The sequence below is a fragment of the Neltuma alba genome, unplaced genomic scaffold (assembly GCF_004799145.2).
Source record: "Neltuma alba isolate B1F8T4 unplaced genomic scaffold, ASM479914v2 tig00012477_pilon, whole genome shotgun sequence".
Classification (NCBI taxonomy): Eukaryota; Viridiplantae; Streptophyta; class Magnoliopsida; order Fabales; family Fabaceae; genus Neltuma; species Neltuma alba.
In genome coordinates, this window is record NW_021636952.1 from 92,179 (window position 1) to 108,235 (window position 16,057).

The 16,057-nt window shown below is 33.1% G+C and overlaps 1 protein-coding gene across 3 annotated transcripts; it reads left to right on the forward strand.

Moving 5' to 3' along the window:
- The first annotated feature begins 7,274 nt into the window (after positions 1-7,274).
- Positions 7,275-13,901, forward strand: LOC114727482 (UPF0481 protein At3g47200). 3 transcript variants are annotated; one of them, XM_028914184.1, is made up of 5 exons: positions 7,275-7,444; positions 7,577-7,753; positions 7,926-8,025; positions 10,598-11,173; positions 12,520-13,901. In XM_028914184.1, the coding sequence occupies exons 4-5, from the start codon at positions 10,955-10,957 to the stop codon at positions 13,765-13,767; spliced, it is 1,467 nt and encodes a 488-aa protein (XP_028770017.1). In that variant the 5' UTR covers positions 7,275-7,444; positions 7,577-7,753; positions 7,926-8,025; positions 10,598-10,954; the 3' UTR covers positions 13,768-13,901. The 3 variants fall into 3 exon arrangements, with proteins under 3 accessions (XP_028770017.1, XP_028770016.1, XP_028770018.1); XM_028914183.1 differs by lacking the exon at positions 7,926-8,025; XM_028914185.1 differs by lacking the exon at positions 7,926-8,025 and having other exon boundaries at positions 7,275-7,409.
- Positions 13,902-16,057: the final 2,156 nt, after the last annotated feature.

Here is a 16,057-nt window from a genome sequence, read left to right on the forward strand (position 1 = left end):
TACTCGGTCAACGTCTTCAACTTCTTCAGCAACGTTACCACCTGCACACCAACTGTTTGACCCCCTTCTTTAGTAGTGGCTTTCTCATTCCCCATCCCCTTCACTTTGGTGTTCAATCCAATCTACACTTTCATTAGCTCATCATCAAGAGCCTTTATTAACATCCTCTGGCTTTCTTCAAGCTTCTTCATGAAATGAGCCCTCAACTCCTTCAATGCCTGCATACATAGTAAATGAAGATATCAAACAAATTGATCACTGTTATCATTGCCAGTATCTGACTGGTCATTTGCTAATCAAGTCTTGTCATCTCTAGTAACAACTTTGCCAATAGACTTACTTAAGCTCAGGTCAGCTAAATTTTTTAAATTCCCACATGTCGGATCTAAAGATTGCAAAATTGAATTGTCACCATCCCCTGCTGAGTAAATCTCACTGCCACTGGTTCCATACAATATTCCGATGCTGTTACCTGTAACATCCAGACTTTTAGGCCTAGAAGTTCCAGAAATAGCCTAAATTAAATAGGTTACCAGACCTCTGTGAGCGGAAGTCCCAAAGACGAGAAAGGAAGCTAAAGCAGTTTTAGGGACTAAACTGCAAAGTAAAAGTTTTCAGGGGCTCGAGTATAATTAAGGTTAGAGGCTCCAGTAAAGTCTCGAAGGCCCAGAGAGAGAAATGAGACTAGATATAGGCCAAAGGTTGAGTTAGAAGCCTCAAAGAGAGGATTATATGAAGTTAAGTCCAACCAGGGACTAAACTGTAAATTCTGAAAGTTATGACCAACAGGGGTAAAAGTGGAAGAGGGTACAGAAAATTCTAAGAAAATCCTAGAAAATGGGAAATAATATTCTAAGACTCTTCTATGAAGAGGAAAGATGAAAATACCCTTGAGACAGCTTAAATGGAATTTATGAGGTTGTGACCCGTAAAAAGTATACTGTTTGAGGTAATTATTTAAAATAGCAAGAGACCTCAAAAATGTATACAAAAATAAGGTTAAATGGTTGAAAGGTTGTACTAATTTATAAAATTAGTCCCGCAACCAAAAGGCCAGTGGAGTGGCTTTAATAAATTAAAGAGCCGGTTTTGCCGATAAAAGGGTATTTTGGTAAATGAATTTTTATGCAAGATTTAAAGGAAGTGTTATGGCCTAAGAAAATTCATAGATATTCTTTAGAATTAAAGGAAATTTATAAAGCAGACAGAACAATTTTCTGAGCTCCGAAAGGCCATAAAGAAAGCCGAAGAAACGTGGGCCAAGTAAATTCGGAGGAAGCTTATGAAACAAGTTTGATCCAACGGTTAGGATCTAATCTCCCATTTCCTCCACCACTTTCATGACACTTGGCATCTTCTAGAAGGTTGAGGTAAGCATGATGTAATAAGATGATGCAATGATGATGCAAAAGTCCACTTGAACTTCCAAATTTGCCCTTACCCTTTCTATTAGCCACCAAGGGCATTTGGTCCATTCAAGCCAACTTTTTTGGCTATAAATAGAGCCTCTTCCCCTTCATATTTTCAGCCAACATGAGTTTAAGAGGGGAAACTCTGCCAAAATTTAGAGAGAAAAACGTAGGGGTGAAGGCCAAGAAGAAGGAACAAAGTTCAAGCTTCAAGATCAAGGTATGTGGTGGCTGTAACATCTGATTTGATACCTATTTCGAATTAGTTACTGTACGTATCTAATTCTGAAATTTTGCATGCTTAAAGTACACTCTGTGAGCTTTAAATCCATGGGTAGAACACTTCATTTGGATATGTGTACGATTTATGGTGATTTTTCAAAGTTAAGGTTTGAAATCTGGAAACAGTGTTAAGCTTTTGGAAGGGTGTCGAGTTCCGTACAATTCTGGTACTGTTCAGAATAGAATTGGTTTCTAAAAATATTTTTCATTTAAATTTAACTTAATCATCTTTCAGTGAGACTTAGAAGCACTCAATTTAGATTTTTATAGATTTAATTATGAATTTTCAAAGTTGAGCAAAAATTCTGGAGATTCTGCGTGAACAGTACCCGTGAACCAAAATTTCCAGATTTGATCTTCTTGAATCTAAGGCCATCTAAAGTGGTCCTAATTGACAAGAAATGGATCATAAGGATGGGAAATGATGAGATTTATGTTAGAAAAGCTAGAAAGAAAACCCTAAGACTAAGAGAAAGGGTTGAGATTCAAGAGAGCTAGCTTTGAACTTTATGTAATCTAGTGGTCCTAATAGATTGTATGATCATTATGACTATGTTTAGGACCTTTGGAACATCCAAGAGGATGTTTGATGATATTGACCGAAAGCTAACATGGTTGGAAAGTCAAGGGAGTCAAAGGAAAAGTAAGAGGAAGGCTTGAGGTGCAAGGTAGTGAACTTACCTATTGTCATTGCTTGATGTTGTATGCTTGTGTGTTGCCGTGTACATGTTATTGAATGTTATTGTGACATGTTTTAGCTGCTGTAATTGCTATTCATGATGAGTAGATTATGTCTCCATGGCCATGCATCAAGAAGTTAGCTTTGAGTATGCTAGTATGTCACTAATGAACAAGAGAATAAACAAGTTGCGTGTAGTGCATTAGCATCCATCTAGCATGATTATGTGGTATTGTTTGCTACTGAGATTCCCCCGAATCTCACCCCTTCCCTAACCAACCATTTAGGTCAAATCAATGATGGGCACTAAGGGCATGAGAAGCAAGGAGAAGAAGTGGAGAATTATTAATGCTAATGATTGATGTTATTATTCAATGCATAATTCTCCTATGCTGTAAGTTATGTTATGAATGCCATTACTTCAATGTATATGCTTAGGATGTTTATGGCATGAATGAAAGTATATGAGTATGAATGAGAAAGATTAAGCCCATGTTATGTATGTCAAAGAAATAAAAAGAATTAAAATAAAGAGATATTAAGGGATAAAACGTAGGTCCTGAAGCAGTTAATTTCAAGCTTCAGTTTGACCTACCATATGAATGAGTTAAGCTACGAAATTTGGTACACTTATAATGCATATCCCAAGCTTCAAAATGAGTGCTAAATCACCTCATTTGTATCTGTATACGAAGAGATATGAATTTTCAAAGTTAAGGCGCAGAATCTGGAAAGTCCAGATTTTTCCAAACGAATAGTAATCTTAATCGAATAAACTGTACGTTTTCAGTGAGGATGAGTTCAGTTGAATATTTTTCCCTTAAAGAGCATTGAAAGAGCTTTCTGTAGAATTTTGGAACACCTCCATACGATTTTTCTAGAATTAGTTATGGTTTTTCAAAGTTGGACCTGTAATCTGAAAACTGGACAGTGAACAGTAATTTTCCGAAAATTAACGTCCAAATTGAAATTTTTAAGTTTAAGACCATCCAAAGTGGTTTGGAATGGTTCTAAATGACTGCTAAGATACTATATAAGTAAGGTGTGACATTACCTCTTTCTTTCTCCACCCTTTCCTTTATCTTCTCCTCGGTCCAAAATTCAATGGGGCTTGTTGAACCCTAGTCAACAGTTTTCCCTAGAAGGAAACGCTCAGCAAAATACAGCTGCAAAACCAGATAAATATAGGTCACACTTCTGCAACAATAACATAAAACAAAATTATAGTGACTAATAAAAATATTGACTTACTAGCAGCAAATAAAGACACCCTCTAACATTGTAAGTTCCTTTCTTCTTCTTTTTCTTTGTCATCTTCACAAAGTCTCCCATGTCCTTCCACAAAGTTCTTAATTATGTATGTTGACCAATCATATTTTCTAAACTCATCCATCATGTGACGCATCACTTTCAACAAACTTAAATATACAGTTGTGCTTGGCTCAAGACATAAAAAACCTCCAATTGTGTAAAGCATAAATAGGAACTCAAAATTGTTGTTTTCTATCCTAGATAATATCCTCTTCAGTATCTGGGTAAATAGGACATTCCAATATGTGTCCTTTAACCTCTTATATATTGGGTCATCCTCACCAATATAAGATTTGACTTCATCTCCATCGTGAGATACACCTAGAAACTTATAAGTATCTTTTGCTTCAATTGCCTCCCCTTACCCCCTAATAGTAAAAAAAATGTGTTGGTAGGCCATAGGATCTCAATAATGACACAACTAGATCACGTGGAAGTTGCTTTACATTCACATTAAGCAAGTTCCCAAATCTCATCCTCTCAACTTTCTGCCTTAACCGCTTGTTCTTCTTCACATACTCAGCCAATAACTTAAATCCAGGCAATGAGCACCGTGTGTACAAGAAAACATCATACTTCTTCTTCTCAACTTTCCTTAGCTTCGTTTTGTTTGCCCTCTCATTATATCTATCTCTCTCTTCCTGACTCAGTGCCTTCCATGCCTTCCCCACTTCAATTTTTCTTTTCTTGCATTTTTACACTTCTCCCCTCGTTTTTCCATATAGTCCCTTCTAAACAACACAAGCCCACTGTGTACTCCTTTGTTTGTGAACCCTTCCCCTTCTTCCAACACCATCTCATATAATTCTGCAGAGTCATCAATGTATAGTCATTAAGTCATAATTGTTATACATATACTAAATATCTAGTTCTTTCCAAATATGTTATGGTCATTTCCAATTCCTTTATTGTCATTACGAATATAGTCATTACAGACTAAGAATATGGTCATTACAATAAATATGGTCATTTCCAGTTCCTTCATTGCCATTACGAATATGGTCATTATAATGAATATGGTCATTTCTAGTTCCTTCATTGTCATTACTAATATGGTCATTACAGACTGATAGTAAAGTCATTATTATGAATATGGTCATTACTATAAATATGGTCATTTCCAATTTCTTTATTGTCATTACTAATATGGCCATTACAGACTGATAGTAAGGTCATTACTATGAATATGGTCATTTCAAGTTCCTTCATAGTCATTTACCAGTATGTTATTGTCATTTCCAGTTCATTCATATAATCTTTCGAGTCAAGTAGACAATTTTCCTATTCATTTGAAAACCCATTTTTTCCTAATGTCACAGCTCTCAACTTCGTTATAAAAAACAAATAGCATGCCACAAAGACTCAGAATAAACCCTTAATCACCATTCCTGTCATTCACAAACTTCATCATGTCATTTCTAAATATTGCCCAATCATTGCTTTTCCCGCTCACCCAGAAACGTCAACCACAGCATGAAACTTAAATCCCTAAACTTACCTCAGTGAAATACCACCGATGTTTGTTAACTACAATGGTGAATCACCGACCACCAACCTTCGTCCTTCCACCCAATCAGACAGAGCCGACGACATTCGCCTTTCAAACAGAATAGCCTTCCACTTTGAACTCCTCTACTCTCTTACGCACACACTATGTCGGGGTCATCAACTATCTAACTTGCTGGCGTTTTTAGGGCAGCAATGGGGATGGTGGAAGCGAGAAACCGAGAAGCACGAGTGGCCAGTTCGCGCCTCTCTCTCTCTCTGCTTTCAAACTCTGACAGAAGGGCTTTTTGATAATTGATCAACATTTGCATAATCTCCCATCAGGCAACCCTTCCCAATTTGTCAATACATTTGCTAAGCTTTCTATTTTGGCATTTCACATTTTTAGACTTCTTTATTTGTCATTTTCCTAAGGTAAAGATGTGCGTTTTAAAATTTAAAATTCCCTCCATCTCCATCTTTGCTCTTTTTTTCATTTCAAAATTCAAAGTCTGCAAATTTTTGATTTCTCATGCTTTTTCCTTCGCAAGTTAAATATAAAATTACTCATTAATATTATTAATTTTAAATTAAAAATTAATACACACATAAATTATTTGAATTTTATTCAATTTAAAAATTTAAATCTTTCAATTTTTGTGGTAATTTTTATCTTTAACAATATAACAATATTATAATATAAATAATTTTTTGATGTAGTAACAAAAATATTTTTACTTGCCCTGAAAATATAGTAAAATTTTGCAACACGTTTCTCCTTGCAACACGCTTTCTCGCCTGAGTCACCTCTGCACCTGGTATATTATATAAATTAATTTAGTTTATGTTTTTACCCTTACATATTAGTTTATGTTTTTTATTGATATATTGTATAAATTAATTTACATCTTAATTTAAATCATATAATTTAATAAAAACTCAATCTTATCATGTTAATATGTGTATTAAAAAATTGGTACAGTAATTTTTTATTCTAATTAATATAATAATATATTTAAAACAATCAAATTAACAAATTTTATATGCTCTAAGAAAAATAAAATTTTATTCTCTTTAAGCTATCTTTTTTTCCAGCTTTAAAATATATTTAATAAATAATATATTTATAAAAAACAATTAATTTTATAATATTATAATTTTTATTTAAATAATTTTTTATTTTTAAATAATTTTTATAATATATTTTTAATTATAATAATATATATTTTTACTTAGGATAATATATTTTTCATTTGAAATAAATATTATAATAATATATTTTATGGGTAGAAGTGGAATATTAAAAAAATTATATGGGCATAATAGTCTAAAATTTTGACTCCCTTCCAAAAACCCCCAATTTAGAGGGGAGCCAAAATGGGAGAGGGAGGGGAGGGGATATTTTAGCTCTCCTCCCCTTCAAAATTTTTAACCAAATGAGGGGAGGGGCTCCCCTCCCCTCCCCTCCCTCCAACTAAACAAACCCTAATCCCTTGTTTGTTTGGATTGAGAGAAAATTGAAAAGGAAAGAAAACTAGAGAGGAAGATATGAGGAGAAATAAACTTTCCCTTGCTTGGATAGGAGAGAAAATGTGGGAGGAGAAAATAAGGTGGGCCCCATATCTCATTTTCTCTCCAAATTTTCTCTCCACATATGGAGAGATTTGGGAAGGAAAACAAAACTTCCATAACTGCCCCTCATCTCTCTTCCTCTCCATATTTATTTTCTTTTATTATATTTAAAAGGTTATTCAACTTTTTTTTCATCTTAAAACAATATTTTTATTAAATAATTTGGTTTTAAAATATAATAATCTGAAAATATATACAAACCAAATAACTTGATTTTAAATTATTTGATGATGTTAATGCTAATATAATTTTTCTATTGTAATATTTAATTATAAATATGATATATTTTGATAAGGATATTTTAGTCATTTAGATATATGCTAATTTTTTTTCCTCTCTGTTTTCTCTCATCTATCCAAGTAAGAGGGATGGTCACAATTTTCCTCCAATTTTTTCTTCCCTCTATTTTCTCTCCTCCCATTTTCTTTCCTCTCAATTATTCTTCTCATCCAAGCAGAGCATAAATCGTCTCTTCATTGCCTCCCTTTTTTGCTTCGTGTTCCATCTTTTTTTTTCATCTCAGTTCTGCTTCCAACTCCCAAGTTTGCAAGTCGTCGGAGATTGTCGCCAGAGACGCTTCACTTCTTCTGTCTGTTGAATCGTATCTTGTGGTAATACTGATGCTAGAAGTTGCTTTTACGGCAGTGTAAACTTTTCTCCGTCTTCTTTTTCCATTTCCCTCTCCATTCTTCATTTTTAAGAGTCAGGCATTTATATTGCTTCTTAATACTGCTGGAATTTAATCTTTATTGTTGATTGTTGATTTCTGCCCCTGCAGTTTCCCAGTCATCATGGAAAGGAAAAAAAAGCGAAGCTATGCTTGAAGATGCACGCCAAGTGTTTGAGAAAATGACCAATAGAGATTCAATAGTAGTAGACCAGAGGACACATGAACTGATGATTCAAGCACTTTGTGCTGGAAGAAGGACAACAGAAGCAATGTGAGGTTTCGAAGGTGGGATTTTTTAAATTCTTTTTAATTTCTCATATTTTTCGTTTTTCAAGGACTGCTTCTGCTCACTCTCCCTATCTCGGTCTTTTGTTTTTTTCCCCCCATTAGATGTACTATTTACTCTTAGGAAGCCATTGAAGCTTTTTGACCCTCCTTACTAAGTAATGTCTCTCAGATTTCTTTCACTTGAGAGCATCGGGCTAGGATTGCTTGACTCTATCGTTAACTCAATATGTCTTTTTTGTTAGAACAGATGGTTCAGATAATTGAAAGAGGTATAAGAAATTATCCTGTTAGTTTATATATTTATGTATTTTTGGGTTATATGTTATTTGATTATATGATTCTTTTGTATGCATATATACACGCGTATATGTCTGTATGGGTGTGCAGGTATTCTTAGTGTCTTATGAGAATGAAAAGAAGGGGATGGAAGTGAAAATTTTATTCAAGCCATTTTCTGTGATTCAGAGTTCATAGGCATTTTTCTTTTTCCTGTTACAGTATAATAAATTGAGGAAGCATACACACATGCCATCAAAATACTGACTGGACTGTTATTTTTATCTTTTTTAATTTTTTTCCATTAGAATTTCTGCTTGCTTGAAGGGTTTTTGCTAAATCAATCATCTGAACCATTATGCGCTGGGTGTTGTGTTTGTGGTTTCACGCTAGATGAATACTTTCAATAGAAATATTACCAGATGAAACTCAACGTATGTTTTTGGTAGAAAATAAAATTTCCGAAAACCAAAATTCTTATGTCCTTATGTTGCTCTAATTAAATGCTCCTCAATCTGTTGATGAGATTGTGTTGAAGCTGTGTCCTAGAAGTGGTTCATTAATTTCTCTTGCATGGAATAATTAATTTCTCAAGCTATCACTTTTCATCAAGCTTTTCATCTTAATTGTTTGGTTTGAACTCTTTTTTCTTTCCCAATAATTCTTTGCACGTGCTTTGTGACAAAAATTTTGCCTTTGTAGATGCCTGATAGTTGTCTCAGTGTATAATAGCATAAAGACCTTTTCACAATGTGCATTGTACATATATTCATTCTAGAGATAATCCATTCTTTGATGGCCTTGTGATAAGATCTACACTTGCAAGAGCTGATGACCGAGCTCTCTTGGAGTCTCTAGGAATAGCAATCAGCAGCAGCAGGAATGTTTTCAGATCTTTGTCAGATAGTGTTGACACATATATTTCTAATAGGTCATGGAGTTGCCACTAAAAAAGTTAGCAGTCTTGGATTTCAGTTCTAAATTTGCTGAAAACTCTTCTTAAGAATAATAACTTCATGTGTTCAGCTTTATTTTAAAACTTATGTCAAATTTGGTTTTTATGTCCATTTCTGTTAGCAATTCTCAGCAATAATAACTTTCCTTTGTTGTTTTATGTCACTTGACATTGATATTGCAATCCATATACATGTTAATGAAGATGGACCCACTACCCTACTTGTCTCATAAGAGTGCTTGACCTCTAAAGAACTTATATTTTTCACCATTAGGATCATCTTGAGATTCTATTCTATTTTATTTCTGAAAGGATTGAGTCTTGAGACCATACAACTATAAAGACATGAGATTGAAAAAATACCATAAAAAACATTATTTCTTAGTCCGTAACCGGAACGATTTTTTTGTTATTAAATAACGTTTTCGCAGAGATCAAATGGTTAATTAAGAGATCACAACCCTACTTATGCAATAATATAATCCTTTCTAATTATATTATGGTCATTATCTTGCCAAACGTTTTTTTTTTTTTAATAAAATGCAAATATTGACATCAAAAATAAACTTTTGCAGAAGTGTAGCCAAAAATTTTTTTTTATACAAAATCATCATTTATAATATTCAACAGTCAAATGTCATAAATTCTCAATGTCCCTACACATTGCACGAGAAAAGTAAAATCATTGAATACATATTTCACAATAGATTAATTAGATAAAATTTAATGGTTATGATTATTATACTTCAGTGTGGGATTTTTTTTGGGCCAACTACTTCAGTGTGGGATTGAACCTTAAAAATTAAAATAATGAACTTTGTTTAGGTATACCATGAGTATATTCTTCCCATGTATAATTATGTGCTTTTGATAGTTGCTACCAATTATTAATGAAATAGGGTGATATTGGTTTTTGAAAAATCAACTTGACAGCTTACAATTCGAGTGGATTAGAATATGAGATATGCATTATTATTTTTTTATCAATATAATTGTTTCCTTATGGACTATTTATGAATGAAGGTTTTGTTGATAAGGTTTGATCTTAAGGAAGGAAGCATAAGGTTATAAAGCTGGTAAATAGAGCTTTAACTCATTTCATGATAATTAGAACACCATTGTCAGTACATGGGGTGTAATTATACAGTGTTAATGCTTTTGTGACGATAAAAATTGTAATAAGCAGAGATTTTAGGTATATTGAAATAAATTCATCCCGTGCATCGTATGGGGGAATTAATGCTAGTTTTTTTTGAGCAAAAACAGAGTGAATGCACGTAGCCACATGCAAGGAGCTGGCACACTGTTCATAAGCTGGTACTGTTCATAACACAGTGATTTAAGTGAGGAGCCAGTTTGAAGATAGAAGTAGCTTAGCCTGGTTTTAATTTTTTATTTAATATTTTAATTGATTGATTGATATCAAAATCATTCAAGCCGGTTCCTCTCACGTTTTGCTGTTCAAATGAATAGAACCAGCTCATATTGGGCTCTGTGTAAGATTAAATTGTTTTCTTTTCCCTCCATGTCCTTTCAATTTCGAAATTTAAAATTCAAAGTACTTACCTTTTCCATTTCGTTCAAACTTCTCATCTTTACTTTTTTGGCAGAAACCTCTTTCTCTATGGCCTATCTCCAAATCAGTTAGTGGGTCTTCAACTTCATCTCCATCCACCTCTACCAATTTCTAAGAGTTGTCAATCCTCTCTGAATCTTTCCCCTAGACATAGCCCCCTGCGTGTTGCTATATATGATTCTCTCTTGCTTGACACTAATGTCGGTGATTCTGCTGGTGTGAGTTGCTGAGCATAACAGAGTAGAGATGCACTTCCTTCTCCTCCTTCACGTCCGCTCGCCGTTCTCAATATTACCACAGAATAGATCACAGCCTCTTGGCAAATAAATCATTCAATAATTTATTTCATATTATTCGATTTTCGGCTATTATATAACCAAGAGTACCATCAATGGAGAGTGCAAGAGTACCAACAATGGTGAGCACAAGAAAAGCAAAAAGAGCAGGTGGGGCAGCCTCAGTTTCTCCAGCAACACTTGCTTTATCTATTCCCCGCTGGCTGATGTCTAAAGTCATGGGCCGAAGAGACAGAGCCTCTGAGAGTGATCAACAAATGGTGGAGCAACAGTCACCAGTTTTCTTATTCACCAACAGCTTGGAACAACAACAAGTATGTGTCATTCCATTCTTTACTACTCTTTCTTCAACTATGAAGCCTTTTCTTATTATTTTCTTTGCTTTCTTTTTGCTTACAATTTTTGAGGTTGCTTCTGTTTGTATAATTCCTCTATTATTACACTTCTTTAGTCTTATTTCGTTTTCCTTTCATCCGTGATGGCTTTTCTTAATTTCTACATTCCCTTTAATTTGATCGCACCTTCTAAGATTTGCTTGTGTGTAATACCCCATTGTAGCCCCCCCCTCTCTTTGACCTTTTTCTTTGGCCTTGTCTGGTTTTAGTTATAGACAATTTTATGAGAATAAAAATCTGTTGTTATCAACAACATAATTTAGATTTTGACAAAAAAAAAATTTGATCTTGTTAATCTTTTACATTTGAAATCGTAAAATTTTTAGTAGTTCTCATATTTTTGCAATTCTATAGATATCTAGAAATTATGTACTTTTTTTTATCTTGAATTTTCAATTATTTTTTATTGGCCATAATCGTGATTTTTTTTTTGTTTTTTATATGATAATGTTTTTGGCCAAATTTTCATGTGATAATGTTTAAAGAAAAAACATGTTAGTTAAATTCAATTAAAAGAATTAAAACTAAATTTAGGCTTTTTAATTATGAAGAGTATTTTGGTCTTTTAGCAATATTTAGAAATTCCCAATTAGGTTTCTTTGGACTAATTAAGAATTTGTTAAAAGTATAGGCTTAAATTAGCATCTGTTGTTAATTTTTTGAAAAAATAATTTTTCTATTTAAAAATTATTATTTGAAAGTTTTAAATTTGCATCGTTGACACTGTATTTGAGATTCTGAAATGTAAGTCAAAGTCTTTATCTTTGTTTGACCTTTATCCAAATAAGTTGGAATTGAGAAGTTTAGAAATGAAAATAAGTTTTTGAAACTAGATTTTAAAATGAAAAAGTTGTCAACTTATTATTAAAAAAACCAGTTATTTATATAAAAAAAACTCACATTTTGTCTTCAATTATTTGATGATAACTGTCAGTAGGTAACCAATTTTTTTTATTTAAAAAAACCCGTTTAATGGTTATTTATTTAAGGAAAAATTATTCCCACTAGGTCCCTCTCTCTAATTTTCCCTTTATTTAACCAACAAATATTTTGTCGATAAACTTGATGGTCAAAATAACAACTGTCAGTCAGATATCCTCCCAACTTCCGCCTCAACCTATATGCCCTGTTTTCCTATTCAACCGTCAAGCTTTACGCGGCAAAAAAGCCCATGTTTATAATGGGGGATTCTTTACACACACACACACATATAAATATATATCACTTGTATAATTCAAGTTTGCATTCTAAATCAAACTTCAAAGGTTGAAGATGAGCTGGCTATAGACATCAAAGAAATGATTCAAGATTGCGGAGATGGTCTTTTGTCACCCGACTGTTGTATCTACCGAGTGCCCATTGTGCACCGTCATCTTAAAGAAGAGGCTTACACTCCAAAAGTTGTTTCAATTGGTCCCTTCCATTACCGTAATGAGAGGCTGCAGGACATGGAAAGGCATAAACAAATATTTTTCAAAAGATTTGCTCGAAGAGCTATGTCAAGCTTGGATGATTTGGTTCGATGTGTGAAACATTTAGAACCAAAAGTCCGTGCTTCTTATTCAGAAACCATTAACCTTAGTGAAGAAGAACTTGTGAAATTGACGTTAATGGATGCTGGTTTCATCATTGAACTCTTCATCATGGCCTACAAGAGGGATCATGGCAACGATGCTATACTGACGCAGCTCTGGTTAGTAAGTTCTATATCGCAGGATTTGTGTTTACTTGAGAATCAACTTCCATTCTTTGTTATTGAAGAGCTATTCGATAGAGCCTTTCCTGATGAGCGTCGTGGTAGCCTCCCTTCCTTTCATAAGCTCACGTATAAGTATTTTGAGTATTATCATGGAACAAAATTAATGCCAAATATTGATGTTGAGGTAAAGCATTTTACAGATCTTCTTAGATCATTATACTTACAAGGAGAAATGTCTGCACAACAATTAATATCAGTGGATGGAAGTCATCGTCTTTTATACAATGCAAATGCATTACAAGAAGCAGGCATAAAGTTGAAGGCTAGTAAGAGCAAATGCTTATTAGACATGAAATTTTCAGGACATATTCTTGAAATTCCACAATTTCTGGTGGATGATAACACTGAACTTGTGTTTCGCAATATGATAGCATTAGAAGAGTGTCATTATCCTTGTGCTGCTTACATTACTGACTATGCTCTTGTATTGGATTGTCTAATAGACACACAAAAAGATGTGGATCTCCTTATTCACAAGAAAATAGTCAGCAACCATGTAGGGGGTACGAATAATGTTGCTTTATTATTTAATGGTCTTTTGGGAAATGTCAATCAGTTGACTTTCAACTCGAAATACTTTGATATTTGCCAAAAGTTGAATGCCTATTGTCAAGATCCTTGGCATGAGCTGTGGGCAACTCTAAGACATGATTATTGCCGTACACCTTGGCAAACTGTTGCTTCTATTGCTGCAATTATACTCATCTTTCTCACGGTTGTTCAAACCATAATTTCTATCCTCCAAGTTGTGTAGTAAATTTCCAGCTTTGTATGTATAATGTTGGGATTTGATTGTGTCCTCTGACTTTGTTTCCAGTGTGGGCAGTATACTCGTAATTAACTAGTGAAACGATTTCTTGTACCAGGTTTTGTTGACAATAGAAATCGCACCTTGTAGCCACAGAAAAGTAGTTCTGCTCCTTGTAGCCACAGAAAAGCTCTTCTAAAAAGCTATTACACACACACACACACGTCCTCTTCTATTCTTTCAATTTTTGTAGCCATCAAATTAAATTAATCCAATCGGTTATCCATATTAGAAGTAAGTTTCCATGTAGGGGATACAGGAGGTGATTCGTATATACATGCTTATGGCCATTTTTTTTTCCCTTTTGGCAGCTTTAAAAATGCACATACTTGATAATGATACAAGAAAAGTGTATATTAAAACTTCATTTGAATATTTATGTTTGCAATGAGAATGAGGATTTATATTGCTGATTGCTTTATCAATCAAACCTGATAGATGGAAGATGACCTGACAAATGATGTCAAAGCAATTATTCAAGATATACAGAAGAAGATATTCTGTTAATGCCAATATGAAATTTGTAGGTCATCTTCTTGAGATCCCACATATTATGGTTACATATGATCGAAGATAAAACCGAAATTTTGTTTGGTAATATGACGACTCTAGAACAATGTCAGTATTCTTTTGATTTTAAAGTTGGAAAGCTTATATTTAATTTATTTTATTGTTAATATTGTAATTTTTTATTTATTAAAGGAAACTTAATTTGTACCTAAATGTAAAATTTTTAATTTTTAATTTCTTAAAACAATAAATACACATAATTAAAAGATATGTGTCTGTGTATTGCTCATCACTACTGAATGCTCTATTAGGCTACAGGCCAGCGATTCAAGTTTAAAAACAGTAAATTAATAATTAATGAGATCAATGCACGTACAATTATTTTTATTTTCTTCGGTGATAAGATGTACAAGTTTTATTAATCAAACTTCGTACACATAGAAAATTGAAAAAAAAAATCTTGTTTTTCATATCTCTGGTATAAAATTATTATCAGATGTTTTAGGGAAATTAACTTTCTTCTTTTGAAATTATCGTGATTTTGACCTCAATATAATTAACACCTTAAGAAAAAAGAAGTGCTCACAGTTGTGTCTCTCACTTCTAGTTGGTAGAATCATCTTGAAAGAAGGAAATTAACCCAAAAAAGAAACCAGCACCGCCACAAAAGCAAGAAAATCTAGCAGAAAACAAACCCAGAGCAGAGAAGTCAAATAACCAGCAACAAGATAAACCACTCAATTGAAAAAAAGAAGAAAAAAAAACAACACAAACCAAAAGCTCCAAGAAGATCTTCTAACTATCTACTCGCACACCATGAAGTTTAAAGAACTTTCAAGAGAAAACTTGGAAGGAAGAGCTCTCCTTTTTCATGTCACCTTTTCCTACATGATTTCTCAAAGAATGTGATAAACATGTATCAGTGTGATGGGCTTGGCTGACACGTAGGCCTTGTTTGTTTCCTTTTTCTTTTTTCTTTTTAAATGTTTTTTGAATAGTTTTATAGAACAGTTTTTAGAAACAAGTTTTGAAAACTAAAAAAGAAATGCTTGGATAATTGTTCTAAAAAAATTATGTTTGAAAACAAAACGTACATAAAAACTCGTTTGAAATAATTGCTTTTAAAATTAATTTGAAGAATTGATAGAATGTGAGAGAAAGATTAAAGAATACAACGAGACAGAAAATTGAAAGACTAAAAAATGAAGTGGATGAGTGTGAGGGTTAAAGTGAAGAGTGTGATTGCGAGTAAAAAATAGGGTTAAAAAAAACAAAACATATAAAAGTTGTTTTGAGTTTTTTATTTTTAAAATTAGATTTCTATTTTTTTTGTTCTGCAAAACACTTGACTGAAAAATTGTTTCCAAAACAGGAAACTAAACAGAACCTTAAGATTCTCTGATCATGATCAAGAGTGATGAATCAATTGTACATGATAAGATCTCTAACCTCACGTGCGTATAGCTTGGCCATCGGGTGATTCAAAGTGGAACCGTTATGTAAGAAAACTTTACAGTAAGTCTCAAATTAAATGATTAATTTAATAATGTTTGGATCTTAAAAAGCCTTTTAAGAGATGAATTACAAATAACAGATAGAAATGAAAGTGTCAACTGTAAACTGAGAGGGAAACTTGAAACTTAATTGGCACTTTTGAATTCACAGTTGTCTAAAGCAATATTTAGATTTTTTTCATTTTTTTTACAGTTAAATGTTATTGAATTAA